A 17,885-nucleotide genomic window follows, 5' to 3' on the forward strand; every position below is an offset into this window, starting at 1 on the left:
CTCAAAAAAAAAAAAAAGCATTTGTTGTTTATTTGAAATTCCTGTTTTTTATTTTTTGAGATGGAGTCTCACTCTGTCGCCCAGGCTGGAGTGCAGTGGCGCAATCGGCTCACTGCAGGCTCCGCCTCCTGGGTTCACGCCATTCTCCTGCCTCAGCCTCCCGAGTAGCTGGGACTACAGGTGCCCACTACCACGCCTGGCTAATTTTTTTGTAATTTTAGTAGAGATGGAGTTTCACCGTGTTAACCAGGATGGTCTCAATCTCCTGACCTTGTAATCTGCCCGCCTCGGCCTCCCAAAGTGCTGGGATTACAGGCATGAGGCACCACGCCTGGCCTATCAGTCTTTTTTTTTTTTTGAGACGGAGTCTGGTTCTGTCTCCCAGGTTGGAGTGTAGTGGTACTATCTCGGCTCACTGCAAGCTTCACCTCCTGGATTCAAGCTATTCTCCTTCCTCAGCCTCCTGAGTAGCTGGGACTACAGGCACCCGCTACCACGCCTAGCTAATTTTTTCGTATTTTTAGTAGAGACGGGGTTTCACCGTATTAGCGAGGATGGTCTCGATTTCTGACCTCGTGATCCACCCACCTCGGCCTCCCAAAGTGCTGGGATTACAGGCGTGAGCCACCGCGCCTGGCCCATCAGTCTCTCTTTCTACGATAGCGCCTGGCTGGCCCCTCCTCCAGGTGGGAGAAAGGGCACAGGGCCTCAGGTGCCGCTCATTGTCCTGGTGTGGGTCTGGCTGCACCCAGAGTGGTTTGTGAAGGCAGGCTCCATGGCTCTGGGCTCGAGTCCAGGCTGTGTCCTGGAGCTTCTGTGTGATGTCAGGAGAGTCGCACAGCCCCTGTGAGCCTCATTTTCCCCTTATGGGACATGGATCATAGGAACACGGCCTCGCAGGGTCTCTGTGCACCCGAGTCTCAGTCCACAGCCTTGCACACAGTAGACGCTCACGTTCCCCTTGGTAAGCAGAGGGAAATGATATGAGCCAGACCAGGAGGGGACACCCATGCCTGGTGGGCCTTCCCGTGTGTGTGTGTGTGTGTGTGTGTGTGTGTGTGTGTGTGTGTGTGTTTGGGGGTGGGGGTGTCCCTTCTCCGACTTCCAGGGAAGAGCAAGGGCGCCGCTGTGTGGCCGCATCAGCCCCGCGGAAGCGCCGGATCCCCGAACTTCGCTGTATTTTCAGTTCTTGCGCTTTTATCTGTAGCTTTCCGCCTTCCTCTCTTTTTAATATTTCTGTTTTTGCTTTGAGACAGAGTCTCGCTCTGTCACCCAGGTCGGAGTGCAGTGGGGCGATCTCAGCTCACTGCAACCTCCACCTCCCAAGTTCAAGCGATTCTCCTGCCTCAGCCTCCCGAGTAGCTGGGATTACAGGTGCCCACCACCACACCCTGTTAATTTTTGCATTTTTAGTAGAGACGGGGTTTCACCATGTTGGTCAGGCTGGTCAGGAACTCCTGACCTCAAATGATCTGCCCGCATCGGCCTCCCAAAGTGCTGGGATTACAGGCGTGAGCCACCACGCAGAATTTTTTTTTTTTTTTTTGGAAAGAGAGAGAGAGAGAGACCAGGTTTCGCTCTGTTGCCCAGGCTGGAGGGCAGTGGTGCAATCACAACTCACTGCAGCCTCGACCTCTGGGGTTCAAGTCATCCTCCCACTTCAGCCTTCTGAGTAGCTGGAACCACAAGCGCCCACCTCCATGCCCGCCAATTGCCCAGCTAATTTTTAAATTTTTTGTAGAGATGGAGTCACGCTATGTGGCTCAGGCTGATCTCGAACTCCTGAGATCCAGTGATCCTCCCACCTCGGCCTCCCCCTCTGCATATAGTAGGTGCTCAATAAAGACCAACCAGATGCAGGAGTGGATGACTCTATTGCTCGGGACTTTGTTGCTTGGGTGAACCCGACCTTCGGGCCCTGGCACCCTAGGCCAGGACGCTGTCGATCCAGGCCGCATAGCTCGCCACGCGCGTGTATATCCCGGGCTTCTTGCGGTTGCCGCAAACGCGCGAGCCCGAGGTGACCACGCCCTCGAGCACGCCCCCGCACACCAGCGGGCCCCCGGAGTCGCCCTGCGGGAACAGGACGGGGCCGTGAGGGGCGGCCCGCGTCCACCCCGGCCTCACATGTCCGACCTCCTCACCGGGCTGCAGCTCCCGCCGCAAAATTCTCGCTCCTCCCTCCCGTCTTAATCTCGTCTTCACTGGTCAATATCCCCGCGCCACGCCTATCGCCGAGGCCACAACCACAAGCCACGCCCCTCTAGGCCCGCCCCCAGCTCCTGGCCACACCCCCTCTGGCCTCAATCTCACCACGTGTTCCCCCAACCCCACCCCACCCCAGACCCTTTCCAGTATGGGGTCGCACACCTCTTCCCCGCTCTTCCAAGCTTTAACTTGCCGTAGATCCCACTTCTGCCCTAACCCGTCTCAGTGGCCACCTGCTCTGCCCAATCCCCACTCACCTCAGGCCACGCCCCTCCCTTAGAGCCCCACCCAATCTTGGCCCTGGCTACCACGCAAGCCTCGACCGGTCCTAGACCTCGCCCTTCCTCAGGACCCCTCCTCGTCCCCGCCACAGCAGGGATCCCACTCCGCACCAGCCCTGCCCCTTCAGAGATTCCCGCCCCTTCCACCTGCCGCGCCCTGTCCTCGTGCCCCACCCCTTCCACCTGCCCCGCCCCTTCCTCCACGTGCCCACCCCCTATACCTCCCACCCTTTCTCTGCGACCTGCCCTTTTGCCCGCCCTGACCCTTCTTCAGCCCCACCCTCCCCACAGGTACCGCCCTTTCCTCCAGACCCTGCCCCTCATGCCCCACCCCCCTTCCTAGCCTCGCCCCCTTGCAGTCCCGCTGTTACTGGACTCCGCCCCCTCCTCGAGCCCCGCCCCCATCCCCACCCTAACCCACAGGTCCTTTCACATCCCACCCGTTCCTGCCCTTTTTGCCCGCCCTGACCCTTCTTCAGCCCCACCCTCTCCAGAGGCCCCGCACCTTCTCCAGGCCACGCCCCCCATGGCCCACCCTACCCACAGGCCCCGCCCATGGGCCACCATCATGCTCCGCCCCTATTCCAGGTCCCGCCCCCTATGCGCCCCGCCCCTTCCCGGGGACCTGTTCCTGCTTGCCGCCCCCTCCCCCGCCGCTTCCCGCCGCTTCCCGCCCCCTCTGGAGGCGCCGCGTCTCCTCGCTCACCTTGCAGCTATCCCGGCGGTTGCTTTCCGCGCACATCATGCGCTCGGTGATGGCGCCGTCGTGGTGTGTGCGCCGGTTGCAGGTGGCGCGGTCCAGCACTGGCAAGAGCACGTGCTGCAGGCGGTCCGGGCGGCTGCCCGCGTGGTTGACTGTGCCCCAGCCGGCCACGTCGCAGAGAGTTCCCGGCGCCACGTCGCGGTCCACGCGCTGCCAGGGCAGGGGGCGCACAGCAGGGCCCAGCGTGGCCTTCTCCGACAGCTGGGGGTGGAGGCGGACGTCAGGGTTGGGGTGCGAGGGTGCGAGGCTGGGGAGAATGCCGCTAGGCTCGGGGAGACGGGACGGGGGAAGTGGGCATCAGGGCAGGGGCGGGGGTCTCAGTGCAGCCGCAGAGGTCGAGGCTAGACCCGGGGTGAGGGTTGCGGGGGTTGTAGGGTGGGGTCCTCATGCAGCAGGAGAGGTCCAGGCTGGACCCGGGGTGAGGGTGCAGGGGGTTGGGGGGGATCCCAGCGCAGCAAGAGAGGTCAAGGCTAGACCCGCGGTGAGGGTGTGGGGGTTGTGGGACGGGGTCCCCATGCAGCAGGAGAGGTCGAGGCTGGACCCAGGGCGCGGTGCAGGCGGGGTGGAGTGAGGGTGGACCGGGGATCCCAGCGCCGCAGGAGGGACTGCGCTACACGGGGCCGACCTGTAGCAGCAGGAGGTCGTGGTCGATGGTGTCCGGCTGGCTGTCCGGGTGGTGCACTGCGCGGAGCACGTCGTACAGGCGCTTGGAGGGCTCCGGCTGCGACAGGGAGTGCGCGCCCAGGAGAACCTGCACCTTCCCGTCGGCCCTGGGGACGGGGCGGAGTCCGCGGTCGGTGCTAGCCGAGTCCCCCCACCCCACTCGGGCTCTTCCCCCGCGCGGCGCGGGCACTCACGCGTTCTCCAGGCAGTGCGCCGCGCTCAGCACCCACTGCTCTGCCACCAGGACGCCGCCGCACAGGTGCGCGCCGTTCACCTGCACCGACGCCATGTAGGGCCGCGCGTGCGCCTCGGCCTCTCTGCCGCCCAGGATCCGACCACGGGGCTGCGCAGCTGTGGGTGGGCGGGTGCGTGAGGGCCGCGGGGTGGACTCCTCCCCCGGGCGAGGGGGAGGGATCCCAGCTCTCACCCCGCAGGCCGCTCCCCGCAAGAATCCCATCTCGGCCCGGTGGCTCACGCCTGTAATCCCAGCACTTTGGGAAGCCGCGCGGGGGCAGATCACGAGGTCAGGAGTTCGAGACCAGCCTGGCCAATATGGTGAAACCCCGTCTCTACATAAAAAAAATAAATAAATAAAATAAAATAAAATAAAATAAAATTTAGCCGGCGTGGCCTATAATCTCAGCTACTCAGGAGGCTGAGGCAGGAGAATCGCTTGAACCCGGGAGTCAGAGTTTGCAGTGAGCCGAGATTGCACCACTGCACTCCAGCCTGGGTGACAGATGAGATTCTCTATCAAAAAAAAAAAAAAAGAAAAAATAGAATCCCATTTCCATCTTGGGGCCCCTCAGCGTTGCAAACTCGATACCCTCGGGCCGGAATGCCCCAGAATACAGAACCCACAGTGGGCTGGGGACCACGGTCAGATCCCAGCGCCCCACCCTGGGCGCAGTGCCTTCCAGTTGGACATAAGAGAGATGGGTCTGAGCCAACCAATGCCTGGGCCAGCCCAGTCAGCCACGCAGAAGAAGTTTTCCACGCAGACATTCAGACTCTGTCTGCAAGAAAAGCTGACTCCAGAAAGTGCAATCTGAATTTTCTAGAATTTCTCAGCGTTCAGAGCCTTCCATTGGTGAGGAGAGACACCCCCTTCCTGCCCACCTGGAGGGGCTGGAGGACCGTCCGTGTGACCGAGGGGAGCACCTGGCCCACGCCCCTACAGAGCCCTGCCCCTCACCCCAGGCCCGGGCCCCCTCACCGCAGGCGGCCGCTCCTAGGAGGACCAGAACTGCCAGACGCTCCCAGCTGTGCATGGTGAAGCCGCTGTGGCTGAGACACTGACCCAGGCAGGGCCGTGGGGGTGCTTTTATGAGGGTGGAGGGGGCTGGAGGCTCCCAGGGGCGCTGTCCGCTGGGTGGGCAGCGGCCCAGCTGGGGAAAGGGGAACGTGCCCTCCCGGCCTCCGCCCTCCCCGGGACTGGGTTACCTCCTGCCAGACTCACACCAGAGTCGCTGGGAGACCCTCGGGCTTCTGTGAGCCTGACGGCCTGCTGGCGCCGCTGGGGGGCTGTCCCTCAGATGGGCAGGAGGCAGACAGGGGGGCTGCACCCACTCCAGCCCCCACCCTGGCCCCAACTTCACCAGACCCAGAGTCCCCAGGCGTGTTTCGCAATCCGAGCTGGAGGCCACAGCGTGTAAACAACCCACTTCCTTGTCCTGCTCCCGCCCTTTTTCTTCTCCGCCTCTAAGTTAGAGAGAAGGTCTGATGGGGGTAGGAGGGTCACTTGACACCCTTGTCTCTGTCCCTGTGGCCGCTGGGGCTTGACGCCCTGACGAATAGAATGTTGGGAAGGCCAAGGCAGAGGCAGCTAGGAAGACTGGCTACAAGGTACAGGAAAACCAAGGCAAACTGGGTGGAACCTGAATCATGAAAGTTATGTGGAAAGTTTGGGGATGGCCGCCTTCAGGTGTGGCTTGATCCAGGTGCCTGAACAATGTCCAGTGTCTGCCTCTGACTTCTCTTTTCTTCTCTGATGGCTTCTCTCCTCACCAACCTCCCCTGGTGTGTTTCCAGGGACCCCACACTCAACCCAGTGGCTCAGTGGGCCCCTCCTAAAATTCTTCATCACTCCAGCCAAGTCTCAAGGTTGCCTTGGGTTGGTGGAGCCTGGATCACACGCCCCCTCCCAAGCTGTTCACTGAGGGCAGGTTCTGATGAACAGAGTCAGGGCTGGCCGGGCACAGTGGCTCCCACTTACCATCCTGGCACATTGGGAGACCCAGATAGGAGGATCTCTTGAGCCCAGGAATTCGAAGCCAGCTTGGGGAACGTGGCGAGACCCCATCTCTACAAAAAAATTAAAAGAAAATACTTCTCAGAATCTGGGCCATAGGGCCTTCTGTGAGGTGGGGATTTGTGTGTGTTGTTTTTGTTTTATTACAGACAGGGTCTTGCTGTTTCATCCAGGCTCCAGTGCAGTGGTGCAATCGTAGCTCTCTGCAGCCTCCTCGACCTCCTGGGCTCAAGTGATCCTCCCACCTCGGCCTCCAGAAGTGCTGGGACTGCAGGCCTGCTCATGGTGTAGCTCCATTTTTCACATCTGCCCCGCAGGTGCCAGTGGGATTCACGTTGCATTAATCCATGGTGCGGGGACCAGAAGGATGGGGGCACCTTGTGGGGAGGACCTTGGACATCGTCCCCAGGGGGAGCAGCACACGGGATTCCCCTGGCTTTTCTCTTCATCATGGATCGTTTCTTTCTTTTCTTTCCTTTTTTTTTTTTTTTGAGACGGAGTCTCGCTCTGTCGCCCACGCTGGAGTGCAGTGGTGCGATCTCGGCTCACTGCAAGCTCCGCCTCCCGGGTTCACGCCATTCTCCTGCGTCAGCCTCCCGAGTAGCCGGGACTACTTCCTTCCTTCTTCTCTTCCTTCCTCTCCTCTCCTTTTCTCTCTTCTTCTCTTTCCTTCCTTTTTTTCTTTTTTTTTTTTTTTGAGATGGAGTCTTGCTCTGTCACCCAGGCTGGAATGCAGTGGCACAATCTCGGCTCACTGCGACCTCCGCCTCCGGGGATCAAGCGATTCTCCTGCCTCAGCTTCCCGAGTAGCTGGGATTACACTCATGCGCAACCACACTGGGCTAAGTTTTTGTATTTTTAGTAGAGACAGGGTTTCACCATGTTGGCCAGGCTGGTCTCGAACTCCTGACCTCAGGTGATCTGCCCGCCTCGGCCTCCCAAAGTGCTGGGATTACAGGCGTGAGCCGCCACGCCTGGCCCCCTGTAGATTATTTCATACGCACAGAGAATAGAAAATATTCTATAGATATAACAACAAGGCCGGGCGCCGTGGCTCCCGCCTGTAATCCCAGCACTTTGGGAGGCCGAGGTGGGTGGATCACGAGGTCAGGAGATCGAGACGACGGTGAAACCCCGTCTCTACTAAAAATACAAAAAAAAATTAGCCGGGCGTGGTGGCGGGCGCCTGTAGTCCCAGCTACTCGGGAGGCTGAGGCAGGAGAATGGCGTGAACCCAGGAGGCGGAGCTTCCAGTGAGGCGAGATCGCGCCCCTGCACTCCAGCCTGGGCGACAGAGCGAGACTCTGTCAAGAAAGAAAGAAAGAGAGAGAAAGAAAGAAAACGATGTAACAAACGTGATTGATGAGACCCTAATGTGTCTCCTTGAGAAATAAATTCTGAACAATGCCTGGAGGACAGAGTCCAGAATGCTGGAATTGCAACAGCAAGATGTGACAACAGGCCAGGGGCCAGCATGAAGGGATGGTTCAGTGAATAATGTGAACTCTCCAGATGCTGACGTGGACAGCTCTCTGCGTGTGTTGTTGAGAGGAAACTAAAATCACAAGGCAGAGGGTCACCACGGTGAGCAGCTGGCACCCAGGGGGGAGATGTGAAAAATGGAGCTAAACCATGGCCAGGCCTGCAGTCCCCCCACTTCCGGAGGCCGAGGTGGGAGGATCCCTTGAGCCCCGGAGGTCAAGGAGGCCGCAGTGAGCTATGATTGCACCACTGCACTCCGGCCTGGATGAAGGAGAAAGACCCTGTCTGTAATAAAACAAAAACAAAGGGACCGGGCACGGTGGCTCACGCCTGTAATCCCAGCACTTTGGGAGGCCGAGGCGGGCGGATCACCTGAGGTCAGGGGTTCGAGACCAGCCTGGCCAACATGGCAAAACCCTGTGTCTACTAAAAATACAAAAACTAGCTGGGCGTGGTGGCGCGTGCCTGTAATCTTAGCTACTCCAGAGTCTGAGACAGGAGAATTGCTTGAAACCAGGAGGTAGAGGTTGCAATGAGAGGAGATCGCGCCACTGCACTCCAGCCTGGGCGACAGAGTGAGACTCTGTCTCAAAAACAAAAAAAAAAAAAAAGAAAGAAAAGAAAGAAAGGCATGGGCGCGGTGGCTCATGCCTGTAATCCCAGCAGTTTGGGAGGCTGAGGCGGGTGGATCACTTGAGCCCTGGAGTTCAAGACCAGCCTGTGCAACATGTCAAAACCCGTCTCTACTAAAAATACAAAAAAATTAGCTGGGCGTGGTGTGCATGCGTGTAGTCCCAGCTACTCCGGAGGCTGAGGTGGGAGGATGGCTTGAGCCCAGGAGGGGAAGGTTGCAGTGAGCCGAGATTGTGCCACCTCACTCCAGCCTGGGCAATACAGCGAGACCCTGTCTCAAAAAACAAAACCAAAATAAGCCAGGCATGGTAGCTCACGCCTGTAATCTCAGCACTTTGGGAGGCCGAGGCGGGTGGATCATGAGATCAGGAGATCGAGACCATCCTGGCTAACACGGTGAAACCCCGTCTCTATTAAAAATACAAAAAGGCACAGCAGCTGCACGCCCCGTGGCTCCAGATCTCTTCGTCTTTGCAGCATATCCCGAGTCGCTCAGCGCCGAAGGACCTCAGCAGCCATGTCGAAGCCCGATAGTGAAGCCGGGACTGCCTTCATTCAGACCCAGCAGCTGCACGCAGCCATGGCTGACGCATTCCTGGAGCACGTGTACCGCCTGGACGTTGATTCACCGCCCATCACAGCCCGGAACACTGGCATGCTCTGTACCATTGGCCCAGCTTCCCCATCAGTGGAGACGCTGAAGGAGATGATTAAGTCTGGAATGAATGTGGCTCGTCTGAACTTCTCTCATGGAACTCACGAGTACCACGCGGAGACCATCAGGAATGTGCGCACAGCCACGGAAAGCTTTGCTTCTGACCCCATCCTCTACCGGCCCGTTGCTGTGGCTCTAGACACTAAAGGACCTGAGATCCGAACTGGGCTCATCAAGGGCAGCGGCACTGCAGAGGTGGAGCCGAAGAAGGGAGCCACTCTCAAAAACACGCTGGATGACGCCTACATGGAAACGTGTGACGAGAACATCCTATGGCTGGACTACAAGAACATCTGCAAGGTGGTGGAAGTGGGCAGCAACATCTACGTGGGTGATGGGCTTATTTCTCTCCAGGTGAAGCAGAAACGTGCCGACTTCCTGGTGACGGAGGTGGAAAATGGTGGCTCCTTGGGCAGCAAGAAGGGCGTGAACCTTCCTGGGGCTGCTGTGGACTTGCCTGCTGTGTCGGAGAAGGACATCCAGGATCTGTAAGTTTGGGGTCGAGCAGGATGTTGACACGGTGTTTGCGTCATTCATCCGCAAGGCATCTGATGTCCGTGAAGAGAGGAAGGTCCTGGGAGAGAAGGGAAAGAACATCAAGACAATCGGCAAAATCGAGAATCGTGAGCGGGTTCGGAGGTTTCATGAAATCCTGGAGGCCAGTGATGGGATCACGGTGGCTCGTGGTGATCTAGGCATTGAGACTCCTGCAGAGAAGGTCTTCCTTGCTCCGAAGATGGTGACTGGACGGCGCAACCGAGCTGGGAAGCCTGTCATCTGTGCTCCTCAGATGCTGGAGAGCGTGATCAAGAAGGCCCGCCCCACTCGGGCTGAAGGCAGCGATGTGGCCAGTGCAGTCCTGGATGGAGCCGACTGCATCATGCTGTCTGGAGAAACACCAAAGGGGACTGTCCTCTGGAGGCTGTGCGCATGCAGCACCTGACTGCCCGGGAGGCAGACGCCGCCATCTACCACTTGCATCATCTGAGAACTCCGCGCCTGGCGCCCGTTACCAGCGACCCCACAGAAGCCACCGCCGTGGGTGCCGTGGAGGCCTCCTTCCAGTGCTGCAGTGGGGCCATAATCGTCCTCACCAAGTCTGGCAGGTCTGCTCACCAGGTGGCCAGATACCGCCCACGTGCCCCCGTCATTGCCGTGACCCGGAATCCCCAGACAGCTCGTCAGGCCCACCTGTACCGTAGCATCTTCCCTGTGCTGTGCAAGGACCCAGTGTAGGAGGCCTGAGGATGTGGACCTCGGGGTGAACTTTGCCATGAATGTTGGCAAGGCTTCTTCAAGAAGGGAGACGTGGTCATTGTGCTGACCGGATGGCGCCCTGGCTCCGGCTTCACCAACACCATGCGTGTCGTTCCTGTGCCGTGCTGGACCCCAGAGCCCCTCCTCCAGCCCCTGTCCCACCCCCTTCCCCCAACCCATCCATTAGGCCAGCAACGCTTGTAGAACTCACTCTGGGCTGTAATGTCGCACTGGCGGGCTGGGACACCAGGGAAGAAGATCAGCGCCTCACTGAAACGTGGCTGTGTTTGCAGCCTGCTATAGTGGCACAGCCCAGAGCCTGGCTGCCCATCATGTGGCCCCACCCAATCAAGGGAAGGAGGAGGAATGCTGGACTGGAGGCTCCTGGAGCCAGATGGCAAGAGGGTGACAGCTTCCTTTCCTGTGTGTGCTCTGTCCAGTTCCTTTAGAAAAAAATGGATGCCCAGAGGACTCCCAGCCCTGGCCTGGGGTCAAGAAACAGCCAGCGAGAGTTAGGGGCCTTAGGGCACCGGGCTGTTGTTCCATTGAAGCCGACCCTGGTCCTGGCCCTTACTTGCTTCTCCAAGTCCGATTCGCACCTGTCCCCGCCCTCCACTCAGCTGTCCTGCAGCAAACACTCCACCCTCCACCTTCCGTTTTCCCCCACTGCTGAAGCACCTCCAGGCCTGTTGCTAAAGAGCCTACCTGTATGTCAATAAACAACAGCTGAAGCAAAAAAAAAAAAAATTAGCAGGGCGTGGTGGCGGGCGCCTGTAATCCGAGCACTTTGGGAGGCTGAGGCAGGCAGATCACGAGGTCAGGAGATCGAGACCATCCTTGCTAATACAGTGAGACCCCGTCTCTACTAAAAATACAAAAAATTAGCCGGGCGCGGTGGCGGGCGCCTGTAGTCCCAGCTACTCGGGAGGCTGAGGCAGGAGAATGGCGTGAACCCGGGAGGCGGAGCTTGCAGTGAGCCGAGATTGCGCCACTGCACTCCAGCCTGGGTGACAGAGCGAGACCCTGTCTCAAAAAACAAAAGGGAAACACTGAACTCGCACTGAGGGCTGGAGAGGGGGCCAGAGGAGTAAACGCTCGCAAAGACTGCGGACGATGCCTGCACCAGGAAGTGCTCGGGAATCACCTATGCGCTGCTGAACGCCGTCACGCCCGCCACATTTTTTTTTTTTTTTTTTGAGACGGAGTCTCGCTCTGTCACCCAGGCTGGAGTTCAGTGGCGCAATCTCGGCTCACTGCAAGCTCCGCCTCCCGGGTTCTCACCATTCTCCTGCCTCAGCCTCCCGAGTAGCTGGGACTACAGGCGCCCGCCACCACGCCCGGCTAATTTTTTGTATTTTTAGTAGAGACGGGGTTTCACTGTGTTAGCCAGGATGGTCTCGATCTCCTGACCTCGTGATCTGCCCGCCTCGGCCTCCCAAAGTGCTGGGATTACAAGCGTGAGCCACCGGGCCCGGCCTACGCCTGCCACATTAACTTAATTATGTGAAACTAGGTTTTACAGGCCAGAAACCAGAAAGGACATGTGGGATCCCTTTGTAGAAAGTGGGGAAGGGGGCTGGGCGCGGTGGCTCACGCCTGTCATCCCAGCACTTTGGGAGGCCAAAGTGGGCGGATCACCTGAGGTCAGGAGTTCAAGACCAGCCTGGCCAATATGGTAAAACCCCATCTCTACTAAAAATACAAAAATTAGCCGGGCGTGGTGGTGCATGCCTGTAATGCCAGCTACTTGGGAGGCTGAGGCGGTAGAATCACTTGAACCCGGGAGGCAGAGGTTGCAGTGAGCCGATATCCCGCCACTGCACTCCAGCCTGGCAACAGAGCAAGGCTCCATCTGAAAACAAAAAAGAAAAAAAATGCAATGGGGGGAAGTCACTTCTCCTCCATTGCCCTGGCTCTGCTGCCCCCTGGTGGTGGCTTACTCCAGAGATGCCCGAGAGACTCTATGGACCATTCTAGTTTACTATTATTATTATTTATTTATTCATTTATTTATTTTTGAGATGGAGTTTCGCTCTTGTTGCCCAGGCTGGAGTGCAATGGAGTGATCTTGGCTCACTGCAACCTCCGCCTCCCGGAATTCAGGCGATTCTCCTGCCTCAGCCTCCCGAGTAGCTGGGATTACAGGCACCCGCCATCACACCTGGCTAATTTTGTATTTTTAGTATAGACGGGGTTTCACCATGTTGGTCAGGCTGGTCTCGAACTCTAGACCTCAGATGATCCGCCTGCCTTGGCCTCCCAAACTGCTGGGATTAGAGGCACGAGCCACCGCACCGGCATATTTTTTTTTTGAGACAGAGTCTTGCTCTGTTGCCCAGGCTGGAGGGCAGTGGCGTGATCTCGGCTCACTACAGCCTCCGCCTCCCAGGTTCAAGCGATTCTCCTGCCTCAGCCTCCCACGCGCCATGACGCCAAGCTAATTTTTTTTGCATTTATAGTAGAGATGGGGTTTCACCACATTGCCAGACTAGTCTTGAACTCCCGACCTCAGGTGATCTGCCGGCCTCGGCCTCCCAAAGTGCTGGGATGACAGGCGTGAGCCACTGTGCCAAGCTTGGACCATTCTATTCTATTTTATTTTATTTATTATTATTTTTTAATAGGGGGGGGGTCTTGCTATGTTGCCCAGGCTGGTCTTGAACTCCTGAGCTCAAGTGATCCGCCTGCCTCAACCTCCCAAAGTGCTGAGATTACAGGTGTCAGCCACCACGCCCGACCTACTGAGCATTTTCAACACCCAATCACACAGCCAAGGAACATCAAACACATTCTACAAAACAGAGGAATGTTTATTGTGCCAGATGCTGGAGAATGTGGCTTTGGGCAGCTGAGGTGACCTGGGCAGCCCTTCTCAGTGGGTCCTGCTGGCCGGGTTCGGGTCCCGGGGGTGGTCCTCAGAGCGTTGGATGATGGAGTTGATCCAGTTTACAAACTGTGCCACCGGGGCAAAGGCGTCGGGGTAGAGCCCTGAGGCGCATCCTCCCCGGACGAAGGAGGCGATTCCGTGGATTAGCCCATTGCAGACCAAGGGGCTGCCGGAGTCCCCCTGTGGAGGCAGACGAGGTGGGGAAGCTGGACTGGGAGGCCCTGCCCACCTGCCCGCCGCCTGTCAGGGTTGGGAAGTCCCTCCTAGGGTCTAGCCACAGTGCCTGTTGCTGCAATCCGGGCTGGGAGCAGGTGGGGAGCAGAGGGACACCCAGGGCACGTACAAAGCAGACGCCGGCCCGCCGGCCCCTCACGAGAGTGCAGACATTGCTGCGGCGGCAGAGGGACGTCACCACCGTCACGTTGAGCTCCTGCAGGACGCTGGCGATCCCACGGTCCCTGCCCAGAAGGCCCCAGCCCATCGCCAGGCACTGCACCCGGTTGCCCACGCGGCGGCCCTGGGCCGGCAGCTGGGCCACCTGCACGTTGGCGTTGATGGTGGCTGACCCGTTCAGCTGTGGCGGTGGGGACAGATCATCAGCGTGTCACACGGGGCAGTGATGATGACCCTCCCCTCTCCGGGCCTCAGTTTCGCCATCTCAGGTTCCACTGTGGTTCTGGGATCTTGCAGAGCAGGACACCCACCCCGCACTCTGCTTCCCAAGGCGAGCCTCAGTTTCCCCATCTGTAGAGTGGGAGCCATCACCAAGGCTCAGGGCGCTGGAGGTTGTCCCTGGATGTGGCTTGAGTGCAGGAAGCAGTAGGTGCTCAATTAACAAAAAAAACTACAGCCAAGTGCGGTGGCTCACACTTGTAAGCCCAGCACTTTGGGAGGGCGAGGCAGGAGGATCACTTGAGGTCAGGTGTTCAAGACCAGCGTGGGCAACGTGGCAAAGCCCCACGTCTACAAAAATTTTAAAAAAAATTGCCAGGTGACGTGGCTCTCGCCTATAATCCCAGCATTTTGGGAGGCTGAGGTGGGCCAATCAAAAGGTCAGGAGATCAAGACCATCCTGGCTAACATGGTTAAACCCCGTCTCTACTAAAAATACCAAAAATTAGCCAGGTGTGGTGGCGCATGCCTGTAATCCCAGCTACCTGGGAGGCTGAGGCAGGAGAATCACTTGAACCTGGGAGATGGAGGTTGCAGTGAGCCAAGATTGTGCTACTGCACTCCAGCCTGGGCGACAGAGTGAGACTGTCCCCCCCCAAAAAAAAAAAAGAAAGAAAAAATTAGCCGAATGTTGCCGGGCACGATGGCTCACACCTGTAATCCCAGCACGTTGGGAGGCTGAGGTGGGCGGATCACCTGAGGTCAAGAGTTCAAGACCAGCCAGGCCAATATGGTGAAACCTTGTCTCTACTAAAAATACCAAAAATTAGCCTGGCGTGGTGGCGGGCACCTGTAATCCCAGCTACCTGGAGGCTGAGGCAAGAGAATCACTTGAACCTGGGAGGCGGAGGTTGCAGTGAGCTGAGATCATACTGCTGTACTCCAGCCTGGATGACAGAGCGAGACTCCATCTCAAAAAAATATATATATATATGGCCGGGCGTGGTGGCTCACGCCTGTCATCCCAGCACTTTGGGAGGCCAAGGCGGGCGGATCACGAGGTCAAGAGTTTGAGACCAGCCTGACCAACATGGTGAAACCCCTTCTCTACTAAAAATACAAAAATTAGCTAGGCGTGGTGGTGTGTGCCTATAATCCCAGCTACTCGGGAGGCTGAGGCAGGAGAATGGCGTGAACCCGGGAGGCGGAGGTTGCAGTGAGCAGAGATTGCGCCACTGCACTCCAGCCTGGGCGACAGAGCAAGACTCCGTCTCAAACAAATAAACAAATATATATATATATATCAGCCGGACATGGCAGACGTGGTGGACGTGGTGGTGGCACTTGTGGTTCCAACCAACCCCCATTCCAAGCTGAGAGGATGGCTTGAGCCCAGGAGATGGAGGCAGTAGTGAGCTGCGATCGCGCCACTGCACTGGGTGACAGCTATGAGAAAACTTGGTGACAAGGAAACTCTCCTTCTAACCCTTCCTAGGGAGGAATCTTTTTTTTTTTTTTTTTGAGACCCAGGCTGGAGTGCAGTGGTGTGATGTCATCTCACTGTAATCTCTGCCTCCAGGGTTCAAGCAATTCTCATACCTCAGCCTCCTGAGTAGTTGGGATTACAGGCACCCGCCAGTATACTTGGCTAATTTTTTTTTTTTTGTATTTTAGTGGAAACAGGGTTTCACCATGTTGGTCAGGCTGATCTCGAACACCTGACCTCGTGATCCACCCGCCTCAGCCTCCCAAAGTGCTGGGATGACAGGCGTGAGCCACCGCGCCCAGCGCCCAGGGAATAACCAGAACTGCAAGCCGCTGACAGGGGTGGAAAGGTGGGGACTTTTGCCCCTTCTCCCAAAGACAGAGGTGGCCCCTGCCCTCGGCCACAGGGCTGGCGAATGGACAGACACAAAGAATCTCAGTAAGTTTGTTGATTGACAGCAGATCGGGGCTTCCCTGCACGATCTCATTTAATCCGTCAACAGCCCATGGCGGGTATTTTCCCGTTTCACAGAGGTGCAGCCCGAGGCACGGAGCGGGGATCACCCAGCCGGCGATTCCACCCCAGGTCCCCACGAGCGTCCCCGACGCGCGCCTCCGTCGCCGCCTCCACCCTCCCCAGGCCCCCGGCCTCGGCCCCCGCGCCCCCCGCCCCGCCCGGCGGCACCTGGAGAATCACGATGTCGTTGAGGAAGTTGACGGGGTCGTAGCCGTTTTCGAAGATGCGCTGCACCGCGAACACCTGCCGGGTGGGCTCCCGCCGCCGGAGGTTGTGGGCTCCCAGGACCGCCCGCACCGTGCGGAAGTTTCTGCCCGGGAGCGAGAGGCGGAGGTGAGGGGCGGCCTTGGGGTCAGGGCTCGGCCGCGCCTTGTGGTCCCCACCCCGCGACGGGCCCGAGGGGGAGGTGCTTGAGGACCGACCCCCTGGAGCAGCCCCCCCGGGCCCGGCCTCCCCCGACCCACCTCGCAGACCTGGACGCGGGGTCCGAGCCGGGCGCGCGCACTCCTGGTTACTCACACGTTCCCCACGCAGTGCGCGGCCGACATGACGAAGTTGGGCGCAATCAGGGTGGCGCCGCAGAAGTGGCCTCCACGCCGCTGCAGGGACACCATGAAGGGCCACGCGTGGGGCCGCGCTCCCCGGCCCCCCACAATCTCCGAGGCCAGCGCGGTGCCTGGGGACACAACGGTGGCGGGTGCTGAGTGCCTGCCAAGGAGTCTGTCCCTTCCCGGCCACGAGGCCTCTGGATCCCCCACCAGGAACCCACGGGATCCCCCACCAGGAACCCACGGGATCCCCCACCAGGAACCCATGGGATCCCCCACCAGGAACCCATGGGATCGGGGCTGTTCGCACCCCAGCTGTTCAGACGAGGAAACTGAGGCACGGAGAGGCAAAGGGACCTCCCCACGGTGCCCCTCCAAGGCACAGCCAGACCTGGACTTGAACCCAGAGAGCGCCCTGCACCCCCCCCCCCCCCCGGTTTTCAAACCCCAACTCTGGGCTCCTGGTGGTGGCTTCACTACTCAGAACCTCAGTCTCTTCTGGTCCCCTTGTCCCAGCTGGCACATCCCCTGTGAGGATGAGGGACCCACACTGGTGGGGCCCACCACGGTGAGGTGGGAACAGAACCCGGGGACAGAGGCAGCAGCGGGAGGATGGACGCAAAAACTCACCCCCCAGCAGCCAGGCCGGCAGGACACAGGCGAGGAAAAGACAGGCAGGTCGTCGGCTGAGGGTCATGGTGGGGCTGGGGCTCCGGGGTCTCTGCCCCTCCGTGCCCGCCCGGCTCCTCTTATAGCCCTGTGCTGGGAGGCCGTTGTATTGCCCCACGGCCGGCCGGCGCCCCCCACTTCCTCTCCCCTGGCACAAGGCGTTGATGAAAAGGGGGAGAAGGGGGACAAGAGGCTGGAGTTGGCTCCAGTGGGGCCTCCAGACAAAATTCAGGATGCACAATCGCATTAGAGTGTCAGATAATCAAGTGGGTTTTTTAATTTATTTTTTTGGAGACAGAGTCTTGCTCTATCGCCCAGGCTGGAGTGCGGTGGCGCCATCCCGGCTCACGGCAACCTCCGCCTCCCAGGTTCAAGTGATTCTCCAGCCTCAGCCTCCTGAATAGCTGAGATTACAGGCATGCAGCACCACACCCGGCTAATTTTTGTATTTTTAGTAGAGAAAGGGTTTCACCATGTTGGCCAGGCTGGTCTTGAACTCCTGACCTTAGTTGATCTGCCTGCCTTGGCCTCCCAGAGTGCTGGGATCACAGGCGTGAGCCAGTGCGCCTGGCTAATTTTTTGTATTTTTAGTAGAGACGGGGTTTCACCGTGTTGGCCCGGCTGGTCTCGACGTTTTTTTTTTAATCTAAGTCTGTTCCAAATGAGGCCCAGGATATACTTACCCGAAATTCAGATTTAACTGAGCATTGCTGTGTTTTTGCCAAACCTGCCAAACCTAGACCTGAGGGGCTTGATGGGGGTGGCCTCGCCTGCCTCAGTTTACCCAGGGCCCTGTGATACCAGCCACATGCAGCGGTGTCGCCTGCCTCAGTTTACCCAGGGCCCTGTGATACCGGCCACATGCAGGGTGTCACCTGCCTCAGTTTACCCAGGGCCCTGTGATACCGGCCACA

General features: G+C 58.6%; 2 protein-coding genes and 1 pseudogene across 3 annotated transcripts; 1 reads left to right on the forward strand and 2 right to left on the reverse strand.

The window, feature by feature from the left end:
* Nucleotides 1–1,855: 1,855 nt before the first annotated feature.
* On the reverse strand, nucleotides 1,856–5,497 carry CFD (complement factor D). 2 transcript variants are annotated; one of them, XM_032176413.2, is made up of 6 exons: nucleotides 5,359–5,497; nucleotides 5,132–5,210; nucleotides 4,110–4,266; nucleotides 3,878–4,022; nucleotides 3,196–3,453; nucleotides 1,856–2,073 (listed from the first exon to the last, which is right to left on the reverse strand). In XM_032176413.2, the coding sequence occupies exons 2-6, from the start codon at nucleotides 5,184–5,186 to the stop codon at nucleotides 1,927–1,929; spliced, it is 762 nt and encodes a 253-aa protein (XP_032032304.1). In that variant the 5' UTR covers nucleotides 5,187–5,210; nucleotides 5,359–5,497; the 3' UTR covers nucleotides 1,856–1,926. The 2 variants fall into 2 exon arrangements, with proteins under 2 accessions (XP_032032304.1, XP_058284784.1); XM_058428801.1 differs by lacking the exon at nucleotides 5,359–5,497 and having other exon boundaries at nucleotides 5,132–5,319.
* Nucleotides 5,498–8,716: 3,219 nt separating this feature from the next.
* Nucleotides 8,717–10,472, forward strand: LOC116482903 (pyruvate kinase PKM-like; annotated as a pseudogene).
* A 2,573-nt stretch (nucleotides 10,473–13,045) lies between these two features.
* On the reverse strand, nucleotides 13,046–17,025 carry ELANE (elastase, neutrophil expressed). The gene is made up of 5 exons (XM_032176411.2): nucleotides 16,933–17,025; nucleotides 16,274–16,430; nucleotides 15,923–16,064; nucleotides 13,484–13,714; nucleotides 13,046–13,320 (listed from the first exon to the last, which is right to left on the reverse strand). Exons 1-5 carry the CDS (start codon nucleotides 16,997–16,999, stop codon nucleotides 13,126–13,128), a joined length of 792 nt encoding a protein of 263 aa, XP_032032302.1. The 5' UTR covers nucleotides 17,000–17,025; the 3' UTR covers nucleotides 13,046–13,125.
* Between the last annotated feature and the right edge of the window lie 860 nt (nucleotides 17,026–17,885).

This window comes from Hylobates moloch, unplaced genomic scaffold, assembly GCF_009828535.3.
Source record: "Hylobates moloch isolate HMO894 unplaced genomic scaffold, HMol_V3 SCAFFOLD_15, whole genome shotgun sequence".
NCBI lineage: Eukaryota > Metazoa > Chordata > Mammalia > Primates > Hylobatidae > Hylobates > Hylobates moloch.

Excerpts from the sequence above, each read along its gene's own strand:
- CFD (XM_032176413.2), bottom strand. The coding sequence starts at position 5,186 with ATGCACAGCTGGGAGCGTCTGGCAGTTCTGGTCCTCCTAGGAGCGGCC. Across the intron at positions 4,023-4,109 it reads GCGCACTGCCTGGAGAACGC|GGCCGACGGGAAGGTGCAGG; the intron begins GTGAGTGCCCGC and ends CCCCGTCCCCAG. Across the intron at positions 2,074-3,195 it reads ACCGCCGGGATAGCTGCAAG|GGCGACTCCGGGGGCCCGCT; the intron begins GTGAGCGAGGAG and ends CTGTTCCCGCAG.
- ELANE (XM_032176411.2), bottom strand. The coding sequence starts at position 16,999 with ATGACCCTCAGCCGACGACCTGCCTGTCTTTTCCTCGCCTGTGTCCTG. Across the intron at positions 16,431-16,932 it reads GCCGGCCTGGCTGCTGGGGG|GCACCGCGCTGGCCTCGGAG; the intron begins GTGAGTTTTTGC and ends TTGTGTCCCCAG. Across the intron at positions 13,715-15,922 it reads ACGACATCGTGATTCTCCAG|CTGAACGGGTCAGCCACCAT; the intron begins GTGCCGCCGGGC and ends CCACCGCCACAG.